The sequence below is a fragment of the Equus caballus genome, chromosome 15 (assembly GCF_041296265.1).
Source record: "Equus caballus isolate H_3958 breed thoroughbred chromosome 15, TB-T2T, whole genome shotgun sequence".
Taxonomy (NCBI): Eukaryota; Metazoa; Chordata; class Mammalia; order Perissodactyla; family Equidae; genus Equus; species Equus caballus.
In genome coordinates this window covers 30776156-30797298 of record NC_091698.1, presented here as the reverse complement: position 1 = coordinate 30797298, position 21143 = coordinate 30776156, and the positions used below count along the sequence as shown (strand labels likewise).

Sequence of the window (21143 nt, the reverse complement as noted above, 5' to 3'; positions counted from 1 at the left end):
CAGAGGCAGCTGTCCTGCCTGCAAGAGGCTGAAACAAGTATAGGCCCAGTTCCTCCCTAGAAGAGAGGGTGGGTCGCAGTATGCCCTTCTCCAAGTACCCTGTGTCTCAGCAGCCCTGAGAAGTGGCACTTGGCTGTAGCTACATGCTTAACGCACATCAACCTCCTCCACTCAACTGTAAACGCCAAGCCCTCAGTCCCATTTGCAGCTGAATCCCCAGGGCCTAGTGCCAAGACTAACAAGGAGTGGGTGCTTAATATTTGCTGAATGAATAAATAATCAAAGCATGGGTAGTTATTCACAGGTAGCTAAAATATCTTCCTGTATAATCCTGCACACAGCACAGTAAACTACGCTTATGGACTCTTCATTTTTCTTTCATATATAGTCAATAAACAGAAATATAATTAACACTCAGTAGCAGACTCCCAGATTTATAGAAACATGAGCCGTATTTTCTCTATTCCAGGATATTTCTTGTCTATAAATTCTGGATTGGAAGCAGGGCCATGTGATGACCCCCATAGGCCTTAGGTACTCTCATTTCTAAAGGTCCCAGTCTAGCATAGTAAAGTGCACCCATATTCCACATTGTGTGGGTGTCTGTGTGTGTATTGTACATGTGTATATAACATATATATGTTTACATGTATATGTAAAACATTTATTCATTATAAATAATCTGGGGCTTGCCTATTTGTTTTCATAAAGATGTCTTACAAAGAGCATAAATTTTAAAATTTTGGTGAAATCAAATTTATCATTTTTTTAACAATTCTTTCTATTTGTGTTATATCTAAGAACTCTGCCTACTCCAAGATTGCAAAGATTTTTCTCCTTTTTTTCCTAGAAATATATATGTAACTTTAGCTTTTACAATTAGGTCTAAGATCCACTTCAAATTACTTTTTGTGTATAGTGTTAGACAAGGGTTGAGGTTTATTTATTTATTTACTGCCGCTGAGTATCCTGTTGTTCCAGCATCGTTTGTTGAAGTGACTCCTTGCTCCATTGAATTACGTTAGCATCTTTGTGAAAATCAGTTGACCATATATGTGTAGGTCAGCTTCTAGTTTCTTTCTTCTGTTCCATTGGCCTATATTTCCATCCGTATGCTAATCCCATATTGTCTTGATTATTGTGGCTTTATAGTGAATCTGACAATCTCGGCAGTTTAGTTAGAGTGTTTAGACTATTTACATTTAATGACTTTATTGATATGGTTTGTTTTCCTCCTTTTCTCCTCTTTTCCTGCCTTCTTTCAGATGACTTGAATATTTCCTTATCATTTCTTTTTATTTCCACATTGTTTTATAAGCTATACTTCTTTGGTTTATTTTATATCAGTTGCTCTGGGGTTTACAAGATACATTGTTAATTTATCACAGACTGCCTTCAAACGATATTATACCACTTTGTGCACTCTATATCTCTCAAAAAAATAAAAACACTTCCATTTCCCTCTCCTTTCTTATGTGCTATTGTTGTCATATATATTTTATAAACCCCACAATCTACTTTTATAATATTTTCTTTAAATAGTAAATTATAATTTGAAAGTCAAAGTTTTCTATATTTACTTTCATATTTACCATTTCTGATTCTCTTCATTCCTTTCTATCATTTATTTATGCCCAGAGAACTTCCTTTAACATTTCCTGTCTTACAGGTCTGATGGCAACAAATTCTTACAGCTTTTGTTTGTGTGAAACTGTCTTCATTTTTCCCCTTATTTGTGAAAGATCTTTGCACTGGTTACCTAATTCTGCATTGACAGTTTCCTTCCGTCCTTTAAAGATGTCTTTCCATTGCCTTACGTCTGCTCAGTTTCTGACAAGAAGTCTGCAGTTATTGTTGGGCTTATTTCTCTGTGCATATGTCTTTGGTTTCTGTCTCTTAAGTTTCTCTTAATCACTGACTTTCAGGAATTTGATTATGTTGTGTCTTGGTATTTTTCTTTGTGTTTACCATGCTGGGGCTCATTGAGCTTCTTGCATCTGAACTTATAGCTTTCATCAAATTTTGAAAAATTTCTGCAATTTCTTCAAATATTTTTTCTGCTACTCCTCCCCCCACCAATCCTCTTGGGAGTCCAATCACATGTTTGTCAGACTGCTGGATATTGTCTCACGTGTCACTGAAACTGTTCTTTTGTTTTTAATTCATTTTTCCTTTGTGCTCCATTTTAGATACTTTCTATTGCTACAATTTCGAGTTTACTAATATTGTCTTTGGTAGTGTCTTATCTGCTTTTAATTGCAGGAGGTGAATTTTTTACTTCAGACACTGCATTTTTCAGCTCTGGAAATTTTCATTTTTTTTTAAGATTTTACTTTTCCTTTTTCTCCCCAAAGCCCCCCGGTACATAGTTGTGTATTTTTAGTTGTGGGTCCTTCTAGTTGTGCTATGTGTGATGCCACCTCAGCATGGCTTGATGGGTGGTGCCATGTCTGCACCCAGGATCTGAATTGGTGAAACCCTGGGCCACTGAAGCAGAGCATGTGAACTTAACCACTCGGCCATGGGGCCGGCCCCAAATTTTCCTTTTTTAATATCTTTCATTTCTCTCTTCAGTATGCTTCTGTTTTCCCTTAAATATGTAAACTTATTTGTAATAGCTATTTTTAAATCCCTGTCTGCTAGTTTCATCATGCTATGCTTTCTGGATATGTTTCTATTGACTTATTGTCTGCTGGTAAAAGACTGAACTTTCCTGCTTCTTGGCATGGCCACCAATTTTGGTTGGATGCTGGACATTACGAATCTTGTGTTGTTGAATATATGGACTTTATTGTCTTTCTTTATAGAGCATTGAGCTTTGTTCTGGCAGGCAGTAAAGTCACTTGTGTTTCAGTTTTATCCTTTTGAGGCTTATTTTTAAGCTTTTTTTGTATCAGATAGAGTAGTCTCTACCTTAGGAATAATTTAAACCTACTATTGAGCTCTGGCTTTTCTGGAGTCTCTACTGAATACTCACGCAATCAATGAGAACTCTTCCCTCTGGCTGGAGGAAGCCTGAACAATTTCCAGGCTTGGGAGAGTTCCTGGAACAGTATAATTCACAGCTCCCCAGCCACTCTTTACCCAACCTTGTGGCGTTTCTCTCTGCAAAGTCACATTTTAGTATCCAGCAAAGACTCAAGAGGACCCCTACACATATTTCTAGAGTTCTGTTTCTGCCAGCTCTCTCCTCCCTAGAACTCTGCCACATAACTGCCTTTACCTCCTAGTTCCATCTTTGCCTCCATTTAGATTGCCATGTTCTTCATGGAATCATCTTCTCCATTATGTGGCCCAGAATGTAACTACAAGTGAAAAACCTGGGGTCATTGTAGGGCTTTACGCATTTTCTTCTCTTGTAGATCAATGTCTTTCATGGCTTGTGATCCAACGCCTAAGAGAGTAATTTCACATATTTTGTCCAGTTTTCCACTTGTTTAAGGCAGGAGAATAAATCCAGTCCTTGTGACTACATTGTGGCCAGAAGCAGAAGTCCTATTCAGTGATTTTCTCTGGGGTGGATATAGGTATATGAGTAAGTGAAGTTAGCGTAGTGCAGACTGAACAGAAAAGGGATGCCTGGAAAAACAAATTCTTAGGAGAAGGAGGAGACAAATCAAGACTGAAAAGTAGGGAGATGGGACAGATAATCCTTTCTCTGAAACAAAAGAAAGAAGGTAAAAGTTGTTAAAAAAAAAAAAACAAAAACCTAGGTACATCTGGAGATTAGAAAAAGAAAAGAGGGTGGGAGAGGGGTCTTAGAAGGAGCAGACGGGCAGGCAGGCCAATCCTCCTCCCCCTCAGTCCTGTACGCTGAAATCAGGACACTCAGAAAACTTGTATGCTGAGAAGGAAAACATTATCTTTCTTCTATATTTCTTAACATTATTATAGGACATTATTATAGGATGGTTTACATTTAATTCACAAAATGAATATTAGGGTGTTTCTCTTAACTTGCTACATACAGCTCTGAACTGAGCTGGCACCTTTGGATTATCTGGATCCAATAAGCAACTGAAACCAATTCCAAAACCAAAGTAAATCCTGGTACATCTGGTGCATCAGTACAACATGCACGCACACACACACACTTAAACAATACATTGACACATGGACCCAGAAACATGCTTATTTATAATTTTGAATTTGGAACAAGAAATTTCCTCCTTCAAATTAAATGAGCTCTTTGACTGAGGAGACAACCAAATCCCATAAATGGTGCCTTGATGTAATGTTAATAATTTAAAATTTCCCAACCAGTCTTAGAGCAGTGGTAAAAATCAAGGCAAACCTTTGTGAGGCTGTCTCATGGCTTCCAAGGTCAACTATGTCCATTTCAGTTGTTACTCAGTTCATCCAATGAAACCACAGTTTAGCCTGTGTATTTATTTTTCCTCTGGGACTCATTTTAATTAATTTTCTGTCTAACTTATCTTACAGCTTTGCTTACTTGGCCTCACCCATGTCACTCTCTTCTCTTCCATATATACTGAAGACCTCTTGAGTAGTCCTTTGCCAAATTTCCATGTCTGCCTTCCTGGAATTGGATGGCAGTGACTAAACTGCCAACACCACCTCCTGGAACATCTAATGAGATGTTTTCTCAGCAAACCTTGGGCTCTGTGTAAGAACTGCACATCCTTTGGGACATCTGGTGACTCTCTGAGCCAGTGTTCAATGGAAATAGTAGCTGAGGCCTCAGAGTAAACACTGACTTTCTGTTGCCCAGTCTGCCATAGTGAGCTCTGAGGCACCACAAACTCCAAATACTGCATGGAAAGTAGGCTGCTCTTCAGCAAGTGTCGATTGGCTGCAAATTTTAGCTCATACAACTCAGATGTGGAAAAAAAATTTATTTATTTTTTTTGTCTGTAACCTGTCTGGCCTTCCTTCTGAGCTCACATCCAATAATTAGAAGGGGAAAATTACATGTCCACACTGGTTTAAAACCTTAGTAGGATTCAATCTCTCCCTAAGCTGGCATCTAGGTGTGTGTGAGTAGGGCCGGGGGGTTATACCTTCAGGCATTGGGGTAGGCGTAGGGAGCCCTGTAGCTCTGTGCCGGTCCTGGAGTGGCCACTGGTTGATATCCATTGTTCCAATCACTAACCACATCACTTTCTGGCCTCTCATGCTGTGTCTACACTTGAGTAAACTGTGACCCTTTCTTGGCTTGAGAAGTGCTCCCAGGGAGCATTAACCAATTACCGTCAATGCTTTTCCTACCATCTTGCTTCTCCTCAGCTCTTAGTGGTTGAAGACAGTTGGAGGATCCCTTGCCTGGCTTCTGCTGTGTGGTCACCTCTTCTTATCACAGAGGGCACCCACACCACACAAGAAGAGAGTGCCCCAGGAGAATCAGAAGATTCTGAGCAAGCACTCTCATGTAAGCCTGGCTCCCCACATCAGTGATGGGACCTCTGCACTCCGGTCTCCTCCCAGAATGTCAGGCAGGGAACTACAGCTCTCATACACTACCCCCAAGAAAACAATTTTGGACAGACATCTATCGACCCACTCTTCTCCTTTTCTCTTTTTTCTCAGAATTCTCCAGGGACAGAAAGAAAAAGTCTGCCTTCCTCCACTGCATCCTCCATCCCATTCCTCTTTTGTTTGGCCCTCCTTTAAGTAAAACTCTGGTCATTAATATATGGAAGGGAGGACAAAGGAATTTAGACAATCATTTAAAACCAGGTTATGATATTGCTGCAAAATCCCACTTTTGAATGGCAAAGCTGAATATTACTTTCATTCTCTTCGTATTCCTTGTAACAAACCACTATATTTTCTTCCTCTCCTTCACTCCACCATCCCAGTTGGATGGATGTCACAAGCCAATGAGGCAATAGGTTGCAAACTCAGAAAGACGAAAGAGAAAGTCCACTAATAATTTTTAAAATAACACAGCTTTTCATGACTGCTTCTGATGCTCTTAGAGGAGGAGGTGGGTGTCAGGGCTGTAGAGAGGCTCGGCTCACTTTGGGAAAGGTGCTTCTAATGATAATCAGAGGCTCCTAGGGGTCCTTCAGAGACCGGCGGTGCTGCACATCTAGAAGATCAATGGAAACATGTGCTTGTCTTTGCTAATACGTCCTTTACTGGAACTTTGCTTTGCTTTATAGAAACACTTTGGTGTTTTCACTTTCTTGGATGTGGTCAATGACTGTGGTGCCCACATTTCACTGTTCCAGTTTCAACTCCAGCAGTTGATGGATTTACTGTCTTGGACATCTCAGAAAAAGACCAAGCAGCATTCTTCCTTACTCATTAGGTACTCTATGTACTCAAAGTACGGTAGAAGGTAATTGCAAGTGTGTGAGCCTTTCCAAAGCTTTTCTAAGTTGAAATTAATTTATTCAGTCAATAAATATTTATTGAGCATGTTATTGATGGTGCTTCCAAGAATTTATCATAGTGAATAAAAGTAACCTGCATGTACATCCCATGGTGAATATTTAATGAATATCTACTGTTGGACTGTATTTATTTCATTCTGGCTCATCCTCTATTTTGGCTTAAAGTAAAATTGTAACCACTTACATAAACTTGGGTTCTTTATCCTTTCTAACCTTTATCAGACAAAGAGAGGGATCTGGTCTGAAGTTCCATTCAAGAATAAAAAACTCTATGATTTTAATTCTTCTCTGGATAAAGTTTTTTTTCTGCCTGTAAATACCATGTCATGAGTGGACAGGAAGTTTGGCTGTATATGAGGGAGTCAGACCACAAAAAATCTCTGGAAAGCTAAAGTGAATCTGGGAAGTCACCCAAGAATGATCCTAATTAGCCCTTAAGGGAAGACATGGAAAGAGTGAGGATGGCATAGTCCATTCTCAGGTAGTGAGCTGGCAAAGAATCTATTTACCGCTCACTTCAACAAAATGTAGAATGTGTTTCTCAAGCCTCAAAGAGCCTAGAGAGACCACTGAAAATGGTCATTCCCAGTTTTCATTTTGTGAAACCTAAGAACACCATTACTTGAAGAAGTTGTTGGGTTAGCAAAATGAAGCTAATTTCAAACTAAGTAATGATAAACACCTGCCAAAAGCACTTGCACATGGGATGAATTCTTGAAAGTTGCAACCATAGTTGAGGATCTAAAAGAGTCAATGTCCTTCTCTGAATACTGGAAAGTAGTATTTATTGTAGGCAAGAACACTAGCTTTGGCCCAGGCAAGTGGATTTAATCCTGGCTCTGCCAGCTGTGTAATCTTAGGCAAGCTATTTACCTTCTCTACGCTGTTTGCCCATCTTTGAAATGCGGATGAGGGTCTGCCTCACTGGATTGTCCCGGGGCGTAAGTATGCCCTGAATACTAACGATTGGGTTGGTGAGATGATGCATGTAAGTCCCCAAGCACACTGCCCATCACCCAAGTAGCACATACGGGGCTCTAAAATGCTGGGCAGACAGACGTGCCATATTGGTGGCGGAACTGCCACCAATAGGAGGATGTTAGAGAAGGGCATGGTTTGATTTTAAAAAATTATGTAACACTAAGTCCACTATACTTTTCTTTTGCCCCTTAAAGTCTCTAAAATGTATCCTTGTGTGCTTGATCATTTAATATTCACCATAAAGCAATGTGACTTCACTCTCTTTGCCGTAAGTCGTATTCAAAAAGCAGTCCATCTTATCCATCTCTGTAACTCAACACCTAATAGCACATGCTAAGTGCTCAAACAATCTTTCTTAACTAAGTAATGATTCCCCATTTTGTTGATGAGGAAAGCAATGCTCAGTGCAGTCCTGCCCTGTCCAATGTTACATTGCTCAGGAGACAGTGCATCAGGACCAGACTGTGCTAGCTCTCAAGGAAGCAGTTTCTACAACGAGTGGCCCAATAATTAAATCCAGTAAGCTACTAGCCTCCCTTATTCGAGACAGTGTGTCCTTGGCCACTGAACAAACTAGAACAGAAGCCAGAAAACATCTTTTAATGAGGTTTCCTGACCTTTGAGGGAGGCACGACCATTTTGTTACTCCTGATGTTGGAGGCAAGAAGGGCCAGTTGCTCTCTGAGAGCCTTTCTTGCGATGAGAGCCTATTTTGATCCTAAAGAGTTCCTGCTGTACTCTAAGCAGTATATTTGCTAGCATCCTCTCAGATTCAGATCCTTTAATAGAAAATTAATTTAAGCTAATGTAGGAGATATTTCCTGGAATGAAAGCAGTAACAGGAAATAGGGCCTAGACTGCTGTTAATCTGTGTGGTTAAGGCAAGCGCAATCTCTGCACTGAGGCTACCTGGAAGGACAAACAGCTTACTGCTAGCCCCTCCTTTCAGGAAAGTTCGGGATGGGTTCATTTATAAGCTCTTATATGAGGACATGATTCTCCTATATTCTGTCTTTAAACGCTGGAGACTAAAGCAAAGCAATGCACTGCCAGACAGATATTATTAGAAACACTTTTATTTAAAGTTAGACAATAGAAAGGTGTCACAGAAAAAAATTACAGAAACTTGTAACAACAGAATGTAACTTGGAAAAGTTATGAGTAAATGAGAAGGAATAAGAGATATTCCTGATTTTATCGAGTGATTCGTTAGTCCATAAGTAGAATAATTTATGAATTATGCAAAATACATCCTTTGCTGGTATCTCTTGAACAGACAGGAGATTAACAATTTAGTTACCCTATTAAATTGGTATCTACTAAAACCTTCCAAAGTGAAACAGTCAAGGTAGCATTTCCCAACATTTGAGATAGAATTTGGGGAAGTGAATAACACTAAGAAGTTAAAAAAAAACCCAAACTACCTGATACTGAATAGGCTTAACCCGGATTTCAGCCCACAGGTGGTACTTGTGGATCTGATAGAAAGGGGTGAATATAAGTCTGGGCACAGCCCCTGCCTCCAAACGCACACACACACTGTGTCCTAGGACACAGGTGCCATCAATGCCCTTGCCACATGCAGGCACAGAAGGCCTAGACTAAAAACGAAATGACCTGGGCCCTGGGACCCTGGATCTATGCTGAGCCCTTTCTGAATCCTGGATGGGAGAGCAGTAGGGTTTAGGGTAAGGAATGTAAAATTTTTTAAAACTTTGGCAATTAAGTATACAAATGACTATTTCTTGATTGTCATTTTTATAAGGAAACATCATTCAACCTCCTAAAAAGATACTTTCCTATCTTATTTGACTTCCCTCTCAAGCATTTGGAGGGCACACATTTGTAAAATAGAGGTGACTAAAACCACTTACCTGTAATAATGATTACTTTATTATTTTTCACCTTCTCTATTTAAAAAGCATATAAAATGTAAAGTCTATCATTGACAACTAACCCCAAGATAATGCTCATAATGGAGGTTTGGAACAACGTGGCTAATTTGTTAAAAATTAGGCCTCTATATATTTAATTCCTTTACAATAAACCATATATGAGACCTCTGATAAAATAATATCAACTAACGTAAATTTCACCGCTCCTCCCAACCTTAATCCCCTCATGGAGGGATCAAAATCAGTAGAGTAACGAGCCAAGAAGTATGGAGCCTGATGATTCACAGAGCTGATTTTCTTCTAAAATGCTATAGTTAGCTGTATAATAACTTTTTTCTTATAAATTCTACACTTAAAAAACAAGAGATTCAAGGATAAACAATGCTATAAAATACTATTCCAAGAACTCGCAATCTCGTTTGAAGAAACGGATTTTCTTTATGCCCACGATGATTTTGCCAACTGTAGCACATGCTGGTTTTATTCCAAAGGGTGATGAAGGGTGTTTATGGACCTGACACAAGACCCAAATTTAGTGTCCAATTCATGACTCGAAGGGGTAAATAACTGTTCATGGTGTTAGGATAAAAGTAATTTTAAATGCTATTGGAAAGTCACTAGGTTAGGCACATTTTCATAATTTTGGTTGATATTTTGAGGAGAACAGGAAGGGGGAAATTAGAGAAATATATTTTAAAATAAAAATATAAGGCTGGTTATAAAGTTCCTTCTGGTTACAGAAAGAATCCTTCATAGATCTACAGGAATAAATTATGATCTATTCAAACTTTCACCATGTAGTAGTAAAGTTATCTTTTAAGTCTGGAGGACTCTTAGAGTTATGACTTATTGTAGAAACACTTCGCTCCTAAGTAAAGCTGCCATAATCCTACCTTCACATTGTTTGGTTGTGAGGTGGGGGAAGGGGAGACAACAAAAGAGAATGGAGGTGCCCTGTGTCTACTGAGAGAGGTATAATTATGAGTTCTACTCTTTGTAATATGATCATGGAATGGCTCTGCCACATCTACTCTGGTAGCTGACAGCACCTGTAAGATTTAAACTCGGATGGGTGTGAGGAAGTAATCAACAAGCAGTTAACAAAGCACCCACTGTGTGCCTATAGGCTTGGTGCTATGGGGAAACAGAAAAGTAAGGAGAAACACATGGGTCCTGCCTCCGAAAGCATAAAATCCAGTTTAAAATGTGCTTATTATTTATTATTTAAAAATTAAAACTTCTAAATATTATGTTGATGTTAACCTAAAATCCTTTCTTAGGTCTGTACCCTTTCCAAGAAAGGCAGGTTAATTTGGGCTTCGTTACAACTGGCAGGTACTGCTGATAAATGACATGCTCAAAAACAAAACCCCAGCGACACAGCAATTGGTAGCTACCCAAAGTGCTTCTGCAAGTCCCATTAAGCCACTTGGGGAAAAGGTGTTACCCAAATGTCAAATCATTACACACAAGTGAGAGAAACAGCTGTAAATCCTCAGGCCCTGTTTGGTTACATTTGTCAAAGCTTAGATTTCCTCAACTAAGCCTTATTTAAACTAATTAAGTAATAACATACATCCTACTAGACTTAATTTTGAACATTAATAATATTATCAAGTGCTGCCAAACCACTTCTGAAAACATACAAGTCTTCATTTTAGAAAGTCCCGTTACTGAAGGTTGCTGGGGCCCTATCAGTGCACCGCTTGCCCGCAGACCATATCCAAGGTGCAGCCCTCAGCCCAGAAGGGTGAATCAGGGAGCACATTTCCACCCTAAGACTCTATGTCGTGTAAATAGAAAGATTTGGACAAGACCTCACATCTAGGTCCCTAGGAACTTCCAAACTTCAAGTTGCCATTAACCAAAGGAAAATGATGTCTTTACCAAGCAAGCGGTCACTCAGAAAGACCTCAACATCACATGCTTGCAGAAATATATACTAAGAGGTGGGAGTAAATTTCCCTGTTGTTTCTAAGAGCCAATGGCTCCTATATTGAACGAGTTGGCCACTCCGCCCAGACCACACATGCTAAGATGTAAGCAAACACATCATGCAACATGACTGTCATACCATTTTTAGCCCTCCAGCAATATCCAACCTGTATAAAATGGACAGACAGGTCAGATCTTGAATGGTCACTACAAGTCAAGGCAGCTCTAAAATAGGAAAGTCCTGTGTCCTTTGTGACACGCAAAACGTTTAAGGAAATTGCTAACTTGATGGGTTAATATTCTCTGAAAAACTCTTCTCAGGCAATTTATCGTGTCTTCAATGCATACCATTTGAAACTTCATAAAATTGGTGAACCACACAAACCATATTACTTTGGAAATTGTACGACTTAATGCACCCTAGTGGAACTGTAATGATTATGTCTGTGAAAGTTATAAAGCAATTTAACATTTACGAACAATTTAATAATTATTTACCCTTTACATCAAATCTGTGAGCAAACTTATACCCATTTCACAGATAAGGGACTGGACATTGAGATAAAACACTTATAAATCAACTGAGAAGAAGAATATGAATACACTGTCCTTCACCTCCAGCCCTCGTAAGTTCTCCCTTCCTCCCTCTCTCCGTTCTCATTAATTCAGCAGAGTGGCTTATATGAAGGCTTGTACAGGACTTCTTTACTAATCAACTATTCTGCCCACTCTTAAAATAAGCAGGACTAGCAAGGAAGAACTACTGTTTAAAGTCCTGTGGCAGGTTCAAAGACAAACAGAAACCCAAGCAAACATCATTTGATGATTAGGCTGCAATCAAAGCATACAGCTGGCTAACACAGAGGGTCCACATAGCAGATGTAATGCTCAGACAGAGTTGGAAATTACTCCAACATTTGGTTCATTTTCAAAGTTCAGAAATGAGGTCTAACTGGGAAAGCTCCAGAGACAGGAGTTTGGAGCAAAAACTAAAGAAGATATGAGAAAGCAGTCGCTCAGTATAAATTATGATCATCTGGGCACCCCAATTCAACACCCTGATATATCCCACTCTATTCAATATCAAAGCAAACAGATATAAAACTTCTGTCACAAACCAGTATGAATAGGTAAGTTACATGTCAACCAATGAGTCTGTTCCAGACCTTTTTAAGACACAAGTTATTTCTGTTATCTCTAAATGTGCAGCTTCTAAGAAGAGGGACATAACATACTTTTCAGTGTACTAGTGTAAATCAGATTACATGGATCCTAAAGACACAATTCACCTTAAAGAGGAGCTTATTCACTGGGGAAAATGGCTACTTATTAAATTTTGGTGAGAAAACAGGAAAAAAGAAGAATATTAAAATAATCTAGGTTGACAGGCTCTAATAAAGCATCCTTTAAGCAAAAGTTATCTCAATAAAAAAGTATCACAAACATCATCATTTTAAACATAAATATTTTTATATAAGATATATTGTTAAATTTGAAAGCAAGTTCAACCTTTTTTGTAAAATAGCCTTTAGGACACTAGCTGATGTAACAGGAGCTCAAGAATACTGAGTAAATGAACATTATAATTTACATTAACAGTTTTTAAACCTTACTTTTAAATTAATCTTTTAACATCTCTTTTAGTAGTAAAAAAGATCTTCTGTTAAGAATTTAGATTCCATTTTGGTCTTTAACAAGCCAAATTATCTTTTTCTGTATGATATTTAAAAGTAAACAGCATTACTTAACACAATAATTATAAAATACGAGTAAATTAAATATTTGCTAAAAATTTCTATTTAATTACTAAAATTTAGCAGTATTACTGATTTATCCTGATAAAGGAATATTATACTGGAATATAAGTGTGTGTATATATGTATACACACACATATATATTTTTTTCTGTCAGTTTTATCCATTTTATTGACTTTTCATTTAACAATAAAGTTCGTTGGACAGTAAGTCTGAAAATACTTTCTATGGTGGCTTTAAACTGCATTTTTAACCCAAAAATGTTACCCAGAGTCATTTTAGGCAACAATGTAACCAAAGTATAAACAGTAGGAATTCCCATTCCCTTCAACAACTGTCTTTCCACTTAGAACACAATGAACTTCTCAGGTAGGCAGAGTTCTTGTTCACTTAACTGTTAACTCCATTTTAGCATGGAATCAGAGGCAAAAAGAAAGTAAACAGTGAAGAAGCGCATAGAAAGGATATGTATTAATATTAAACCACATGCTATCTGAGTGTTAGGTTCACACAGAAATATCCTGCTGTATATTTTTAAAATCACTTCTAAAGGATAGCTGTTTTCATCCAAGGACCGATTTCCTCTACTTTCATTATCTTATATAATGAAATGTTTCTTTCCGAGTTAGTTACTGGAGTTGTTACCAGCAAACACTGTCATATACCACCAGTTCAAGATATGAATACAGTGTAATACTTAGTTTCAGTTATAAATAATGTAGGTAAAAAACAAGTAGGGCTGCGATTATTTATATACTGCAATAAATACACAAGAATGAGTACAAATTATTTTTCATAAAAATACAACTGCTAACCAATGTAGGGAATTTCCAAACTATGAGGACATTAAATACTTAAAACACCAGGCAGTTTCCTCTGTTACAGAATGCTAGTCAGGTGAGAGCTGAGAGTCTTATTCATAGTCATATACACTTGACTCTACCTGCAATCTGTGTTTTCTTGCTATTTACGAAAAAATATAGAACCTGGACATTTAAAAAACTATCAATTCAATAATCACTACAGACTCTCACTGGATCTTGTAAAATTGTGTTAAAAATTGCCAAAGTCATGATGAATACAATTACTGCAGCTACATCATTTGAAAAAGTAATATAAATTATGCTGCTAAAGACAAAAAACACTGAAACACACAAACACCACAATGTAACAGAGCAGTAACTCATAACTATTTAATATGAAAAATTAAATTTAAAAAGTTATGTTAGAGAACTTGGGAATTTTTCAGTTTAGTAAAACAGTCTATTTATATATCTCCAACTTCTATGATACAGTATACAATAAAATACTTTTCAAAGATAGGACATTCAAATGCTTCATTTACACAAATAATATTGCCAATACTAATAAAAGTGATGCCCTTAAACATGAATTGCTCTGCTGTGATTAAAAAAAATGATTTACTTCATTTTACATTTTAGTTAGCAGTTAGTATTACATATTAATCAGTTCTGTGTTGACAAATAGAGAGGATCCTAGTCAAAATACTGTTTCCCAAAAGTAATGTACATCATATTGCTTGAAACTAACAACCATATAAAAGTGGTAATCATTTATCTAAACATTGATTATGAAAGACAACTGGCATGTATCCAGGCAGAGTGTTGAGCTCATGATGGTTTATTTACAACAAAAGTCCTTCTACTGAAGCTAACATGATATATCGTTTCTATGTCAATGACTACAGTCTCTTAAAGTTATAAAAATATTATATAAAATACCACAGGCTTCAGAGGATATAATTTCACGTGGTTCTGATACTAGCAGCTGAAAAGTGTTCATAATTTAAAAATAAATAAACTATAGAGGTAAACCAGTTACAAAACAGCAGAGGACTGCAATAGTCACAAGAGTGAAAAGAATAGCTTAATTACACAATAGCTAACAAAATGGTGAAGCAGTTGGATCAAAAGTTTTAAAGACCTCTTTTAGAGATTTGTCATCTGTTTCTCTACTGGGATCATCATCAGGGGTGGGGCTCACCTGTCCCTGCTGCCTTGACTGCCTTGGATCACTGTACTGGGGTCTAATTAAGCCTGTGAGTGCCTGAATTGGAAGACTGTGCACTGCTGGGACCTGAACCATACCAGAACTCGGGAGAATATCTGCCTGTGGGTCAGCTGGCCCATCAGCAGTGACGTCCACGTTTGGAGTGGTTTTCTGTGGCAGGATTCCTTCTCCAGAAGCCTCGTTTTTATCACTACTTTTTAAACTACCACTTTTTTTCTGGTTCTCTGTGTTTTCTGAGGCTAGTTCTGATGTTGATGATGAAATATGCTCCCTAGGGTCATACAAACTGATACCACTAAGAACTGAACTCGGAGTTCCCAGTAGAAGGCCAGCTGAAGATGAGAGCTTAGGAGCATATGGAGGCAAAACCCCAGGACCAGAATTGCTAGTTACTGCCCTTGAGGGCTGTGATGAACCAGGGTTTGCTCTGGCTAAATGAGGGGCACTCTTTGATGTATGTGAATCCTTCATAACTGCTTGATGAGACTCTGCATTATGCAGTCTGTGAAGTCTAGGATCAAAATTTTTTTGCAGCCTAGGATCTCCTAATTTACTTCCCGAACTATGTAAGTCTCCAAATTGTTCTAGGTAGGCTTCTCTGTTTGTTGTGTTAATTTTGGCTTTGGCTGCTAATTTTGAATCAGTGGGCACTGTGTTTTGATGAAGGTCGCTTTTTGTATTCCATAACCTATTGAGCCTCTGGTCAGCTATCAGAGGGGGTAGAGGTAAATTGATTGAAGACACTGGGTCAGGTTTAGGTAAAGGGACTGGAAGTAAGTCTTCTGGAGCCCATACAATGTGTTTTGCAAAGTTGGGTTTAGTTAGGGTAATATCCATTTTAATGTGACTGAACTGTCTCAATTGTGACCTTGGATCCTGGAGCATCATACCAGGGGAAGAATCCAAAGGTATTAAGAAAGCTTTTTCCCTCAGTTCTCTTTCTGTATCTTCATCATCGTCATCTCCTCTCTTGTGTTTGGCATTAGTGCCAGCACTGGCATGATGTAAATCAAATTTTGCTCCACCAACAGAAGAGCCTACGTGACCACTTCCATTCCCTCTTAATTTCCTGGGATCCCATGCAAGTCTAAGATCCAGTGGGGTAGACTCAGAAGATTTTCTAATGTCTTGCCTTGAGATAGTCCTAAGTCTAGGGTCAACAACTTGATTTCCTTTACTTTTCTCTTTAGCAAGTCTTGGATCAGTAGGAGGGCTGAGTTCTGAGGAAGGTTGTTGCTGAGTCCTTAAAGTTTCTGTTTGTTTCTGTAATGTTTTCAGTATTGACTTGACACTGCTTCCTTCTTCCTCTTCACTACTGGAATACCAGTTAACAGTATCATCTAAATGCAGACAAAAACTTATTGTAAAGAATGAAGCATTCATATTTGGCCTTAATTAAGATTTTAAAAAACCACATACTATTTCTGAAATAAGTGTAGTCTAACTTCAAGAAAATGCATGACAGAAATGCCAGAGTTTCAACACTGGAACAAGATAAGATGAGGTATGACAATGATCAATTCAGTCACTATACTCTGTAAAGAAAGAGGTGCAATATTAGAACATGTGTAATGTCCTTCCAGTCAGAGAAAAGACAGACCTTTCATTCCAACTGGCCAAAGGGAACTCAGAAGTATATGTGGTATGACAGGGTTGGGAAAGAAGGGAAACTACTCCTGGAAAGGAATACTAAAATGTTTTGGATATCTTTAATTCAAGCAATCCTTTAGCTTCATAGCTCTGGATTTATCAAGATAACAATGGAGAGACATAAAAATAACATCTGGAAAGAAAACAAAATGCTAATAATGATGGTTAAGGAAGCAATGGGAACTGCGCAAATGAGGGATGAGGTGGAGACTTTTACTATTTACGCTTTATTCTATTTTTAGATGTTTGCCCTATGTGAATATATTAGCTATTCAAACATTAAATTAAAAAATAAACAAACAAACCTAATGTCCTATAATGTATATACTTTAACTTCGTGAGAACACTTTGGGCCTTACTCCTAAAGACACCCCTAGGGTGTTAGACACAGTGTTAAGAAGCTTAACTACCAGAGGTCTTCTCTCTAGTAGAATAGAAGAGATTATAAACTGATACTTCAGGAGGGCAAGTCTCCTTCCTCTCCATTAAAACATACATAGGTTGGCTCTGAATTGGCAAGATATATATATATCTCTCTCTCCTAGAATACCTTGGATCGATAGAATATCATAAATATTCTTAATTTTCCCTCATTTCACTGCTCACTAATGTGTTTCTACTACATGGAACTTTAGTGTTACACGCTTAATTTGAACAGAGCAGAGCTCACAAAACAAGCATTGGTATTTAGGGTGAGGATGTGGTTTAAATTAGTATATACCATATCACAATGGCAAAAAGTTTTACTCAGATCTCAGTGTGAAAAAACTACTTCTAGACACTAGATCTCTTTTCTTCTTCTCTTTGACCTCCCGGAAGCCTACAGCTGGACCTGTGATTCACTTTTACCTGTTGCAGTTCTTTTAAATATTTCCGTATAGAAATTTCACCCCTTATAGAATTTACTTCTTATTTTCTTTTCACTTTCATGTCAATATATTTTATGAGCAGTCTCAAATCCTTTTTGGAATGACAATGAATACAGAACAGAAAGAAAGTAGGACAGCAGAGACAGGCCAACGGAAAGCAGATATTCGATAGGAAACGATAGTTAGCTTTTTATTAAAGGACAGATTAAAATTTATACAAATGAACTCATACATAAAAAAACCTAGCTGTTCAAGATTTTTTCTGTATACAGAGAAAATAACCCTCATAAAGAATCACTAACTGCATAATATAGTATAAAATTTTATATCATCTGGAAAAGTTTTAACTTTCTTGTTTATGAAAATATAAAGCTCTGTAAGACTATAGAAAGATTACCATTGAGATGGTTGAGTGTTAAAATTAAGTTTTAGCATTTAAAGGGTAAACCTAATTGCACAGGAAATTAACTTATTACGAATTCTTCATTTCCCTGTGATGTTAAATAAATGAAGAGTTAATGATTACCTTCTTTCAAAATGTAAGAAATAATGTTCATATAATAGCTAGTAGCCACCTAGTGTTATCTAGTTTTACACAGTTCTTCATAAATTTTATGTTTGAGTGGCCAAATATATCAATTTTGTAATTCATAAGAACTGGATGCTTCAAACTTTTCTCTCCTTAACTGAATTAACTAATCGCCATACACTTATCAATATCAAAAATACTAAGGTACACAGTGTCACCATGTAATCTTTTATATTAAAAATAATATTTCTTAATAATATAGCAGAACCTGAAGTATACAGCCTAGGCCCATAAAACTTTCTCTAACAACTAAATCATTTTGAACTTGGGCTAGAAGTCAAAATTCCTGAACTGGAAGGTGTCCTGTTCCTGTTCTATTTCTTTCCTTCCAAAAAAAAAAAAAAGAGGCTTAACAGCAAATCTATTTGCCCAGGCCTTGCACTCTAGCTTCAGGTCTATCCACTGCTTCAAGTCAAACCTTTCACAATTAATTACTAACACTTTAATGGCAGTGGAAACCACAATCAATCCCAAGAAAGGAGCTATGAGTTAAGTTGGAAATAGAATAGATAGTTCAGAGAAACCCATTTCTCAAATTTTAACCTAGTCAAGATCATTCTAGGAACTGAGTGATCTAAATAGGTAAAATACCATTATTATACCTGACATACCTTCTTCCTTGCTTGGCACCCTTTGAGGTTGGGTGCCGCTTGGTTCTTCACCTTCTTGGTATTTCTGAGTAAGTCTGACAAAAAGAGCTCTCTGCACTGCAGGGAGAAGACCTGGTGCAGGCAGGGGACCGTGGCCTGTTAGGTTGCTGCTGCTGTCTGACCCACTCCCACGGTTAGGTGAGTCTTGAACAACGGGAGGCTGATGCTGGGCAAATTCACTAGGCCACATCCCATCTACATACATAACATGAAAAGAGACAGACATGGATTTAGCACAAAACTCTACTAGACAGTACCACTGTGAGTTACAAAAAACTGAAATGCTAATAATAACCACATTTGATTATCAAATTATATGATTGTAAATATTTTTTAAAGTTATCTAAAGTTCTATTGTCATAAATGTTTGGTTATATTTAAAACATATTTTAAAGTTTCAATTACATCACATTTTACTTAGCTTTATTTAAAACATACAATCTTATCATGCTTTCAATGGAAATAGGACTCTAAAAATAGGACTCTAGAGGCCAGCCCCATGGCTCAGAGGTTAAGTTCGGTGTGCTCCGCTTTGGTGGCCTGAGTTTGCAGGTTTGGATCCCAGGCACAGACCTACACCATTTATAAGCCATGCTTGGCAATGACCCACATATAAAATGGAGGAAGACTGGCACAGATGTTAGCTCAGGGCTAATCTTCCTCAAGCAAAAAGAGAGGAAGATTGCCAAGACATATCAGCTCAGGGCTAATCCTCCTCAGCAAAAAAAAAAGGACTCTAAATTAGAAATGAGTTATATCAAAAGGCAAACTTACCACCAGAGTTATTGGGAGGCTGAAAATTATGTACAGCATGCTGTGAATAGTAATTATCATAAAATTCAGTTGGGTTTTGTAGGGACTCATAATCAGTGAGCTGCATTTCACCAGGATTTTGCAGGTGTGATGAACCTGGAGAACAGTGATTCTCTCTAGGTACTTTCATTATGTGTTCTGGAAAGCCCGGGCAATGGTAAGTACCACTCATACTTGGTGGTGTCAAAGGTGTATCTGGTTGAACAAGTACTCCAGCTTGACTGTGAGGGCCTACAATTCCAGGTGGACCAGGTGGCAAAGGTGGGCTCTGTGGCATTGGCAGACCAGGAAGTCCTGCACATGGATGATGTCCAGGGGAGCCTGCGTGCATCACAGGACTATTGTGTCCCTGAGACATATTAGGTCCAGGACCCGGACTTGACCCAGAACTATAGATATGTTGAGGATGTGGGCTGCTTTCCTGAAATTGTGGTCCTGGTGGTGAGGCACTGTTATAAAATGCTGGTGGCCTATAGACAGAAAGAAAAAAGACTTCTTAGCGCAAAAGAGGCAAACAAGAATGTTACATTTCTAAATAGATATTGGTTAAGTATGTTTTTCTATATCAGAATACTATGTTTTTAAGAAGCAATTTATTTCATATTATCTACAAGCAGAAACACCAACATATACATCTTGCCTTCGTTTTAGCCCACAGTTTTCTTAATTGCTGCTTACTATCAGCCATTATAAAACCTACTCATTATTGATATTCTGAAAAATACAGAAAAGAACAAAGAAAAATAAAAATCATCTCTAATCCTACAACCCAGAGATAAAATTGATTGGTTCTATTCTAGGCATTGGTCCTTTTTCTAGTATACATAGACCTTTTTTTAAATAATAAAATTAGAATTATACTATGTAAACACACAACTTTTATTACAATTTCTAGTTGGTTATTGCTGGCATATAAAAACACTTAGGTTTTGAATGTTGCTCTTCTTTCTGGACCTCTTACCAATTTAACTTTTATTTCTAATAGTTTTGTCAGTTGATTCCTTTGGATTTACTGAGGGAAACTGCCCAAATAATGAATCTACCTCTCCATTTCTAATTTTTATATCCATTATATCTTCCTCTTTTTGCATTGATTAGGATCTGATATACGATATTAGCAAAACCACGAACACATTTGTCTTCTTGACCTTAATAGAAATACTTTTAATGGTTCACATTAATTGTGATATTTGCTATAGATATCTTGTTCCTCATTCGCTGAGATCTCATTGCTCCCCTGAGCATTCAGGGTTAAAAGAATAATTGACAATGAGACTTAGGGCCCAGGTGCACAGACACTGGGGCATGGGCAGAAGGACTGGAATGGTGTTGTTAGAAAATGCCAAACTGGATCCACCTTACCCAGAGTTTTTCCTCTAATAGCTCTAGGAAATACCTCTCTAAAAGATCCAAATATGCTGAAGACATATTACCCACTATCTGAAGACATTATCAGTGACAATGCAGCCTCATAACAAGGTGAGAGGGACACCAATTGCATCCACTGGGCAATGTCCTTCAGGATTACTAAGTGGAGAGGTTTCCGAAGCTGCGTTATGGATTCCATTAAGGACTCTGTAGAGGAAAGCACGAAGGGTGGGCAGCAAAAGGTGGGG

At 37.8% G+C, this 21143-nt stretch overlaps 1 protein-coding gene across 5 annotated transcripts in view; it reads right to left on the bottom strand.

Annotated features, from left to right (window-relative positions):
* Positions 1 to 8400: 8400 nt before the first annotated feature.
* The window catches only part of ZC3H6 (zinc finger CCCH-type containing 6), a 68369-nt gene continuing 55626 nt past the window's right edge, over positions 8401 to 21143 (bottom strand). For all 5 annotated transcript variants that reach the window (XM_023618735.2, XM_070236162.1, XM_070236164.1 and 2 more), the window contains 3 exons: positions 19489 to 19997; positions 18676 to 18909; positions 8401 to 16296 (listed from right to left, as the gene is read on the bottom strand). In XM_023618735.2, the coding sequence (XP_023474503.2) occupies positions 14828 to 16296; positions 18676 to 18909; positions 19489 to 19997 (2212 nt within the window). In that variant the 3' untranslated portion in view covers positions 8401 to 14827. The remainder of the gene's footprint in view (positions 16297 to 18675; positions 18910 to 19488; positions 19998 to 21143) is intronic.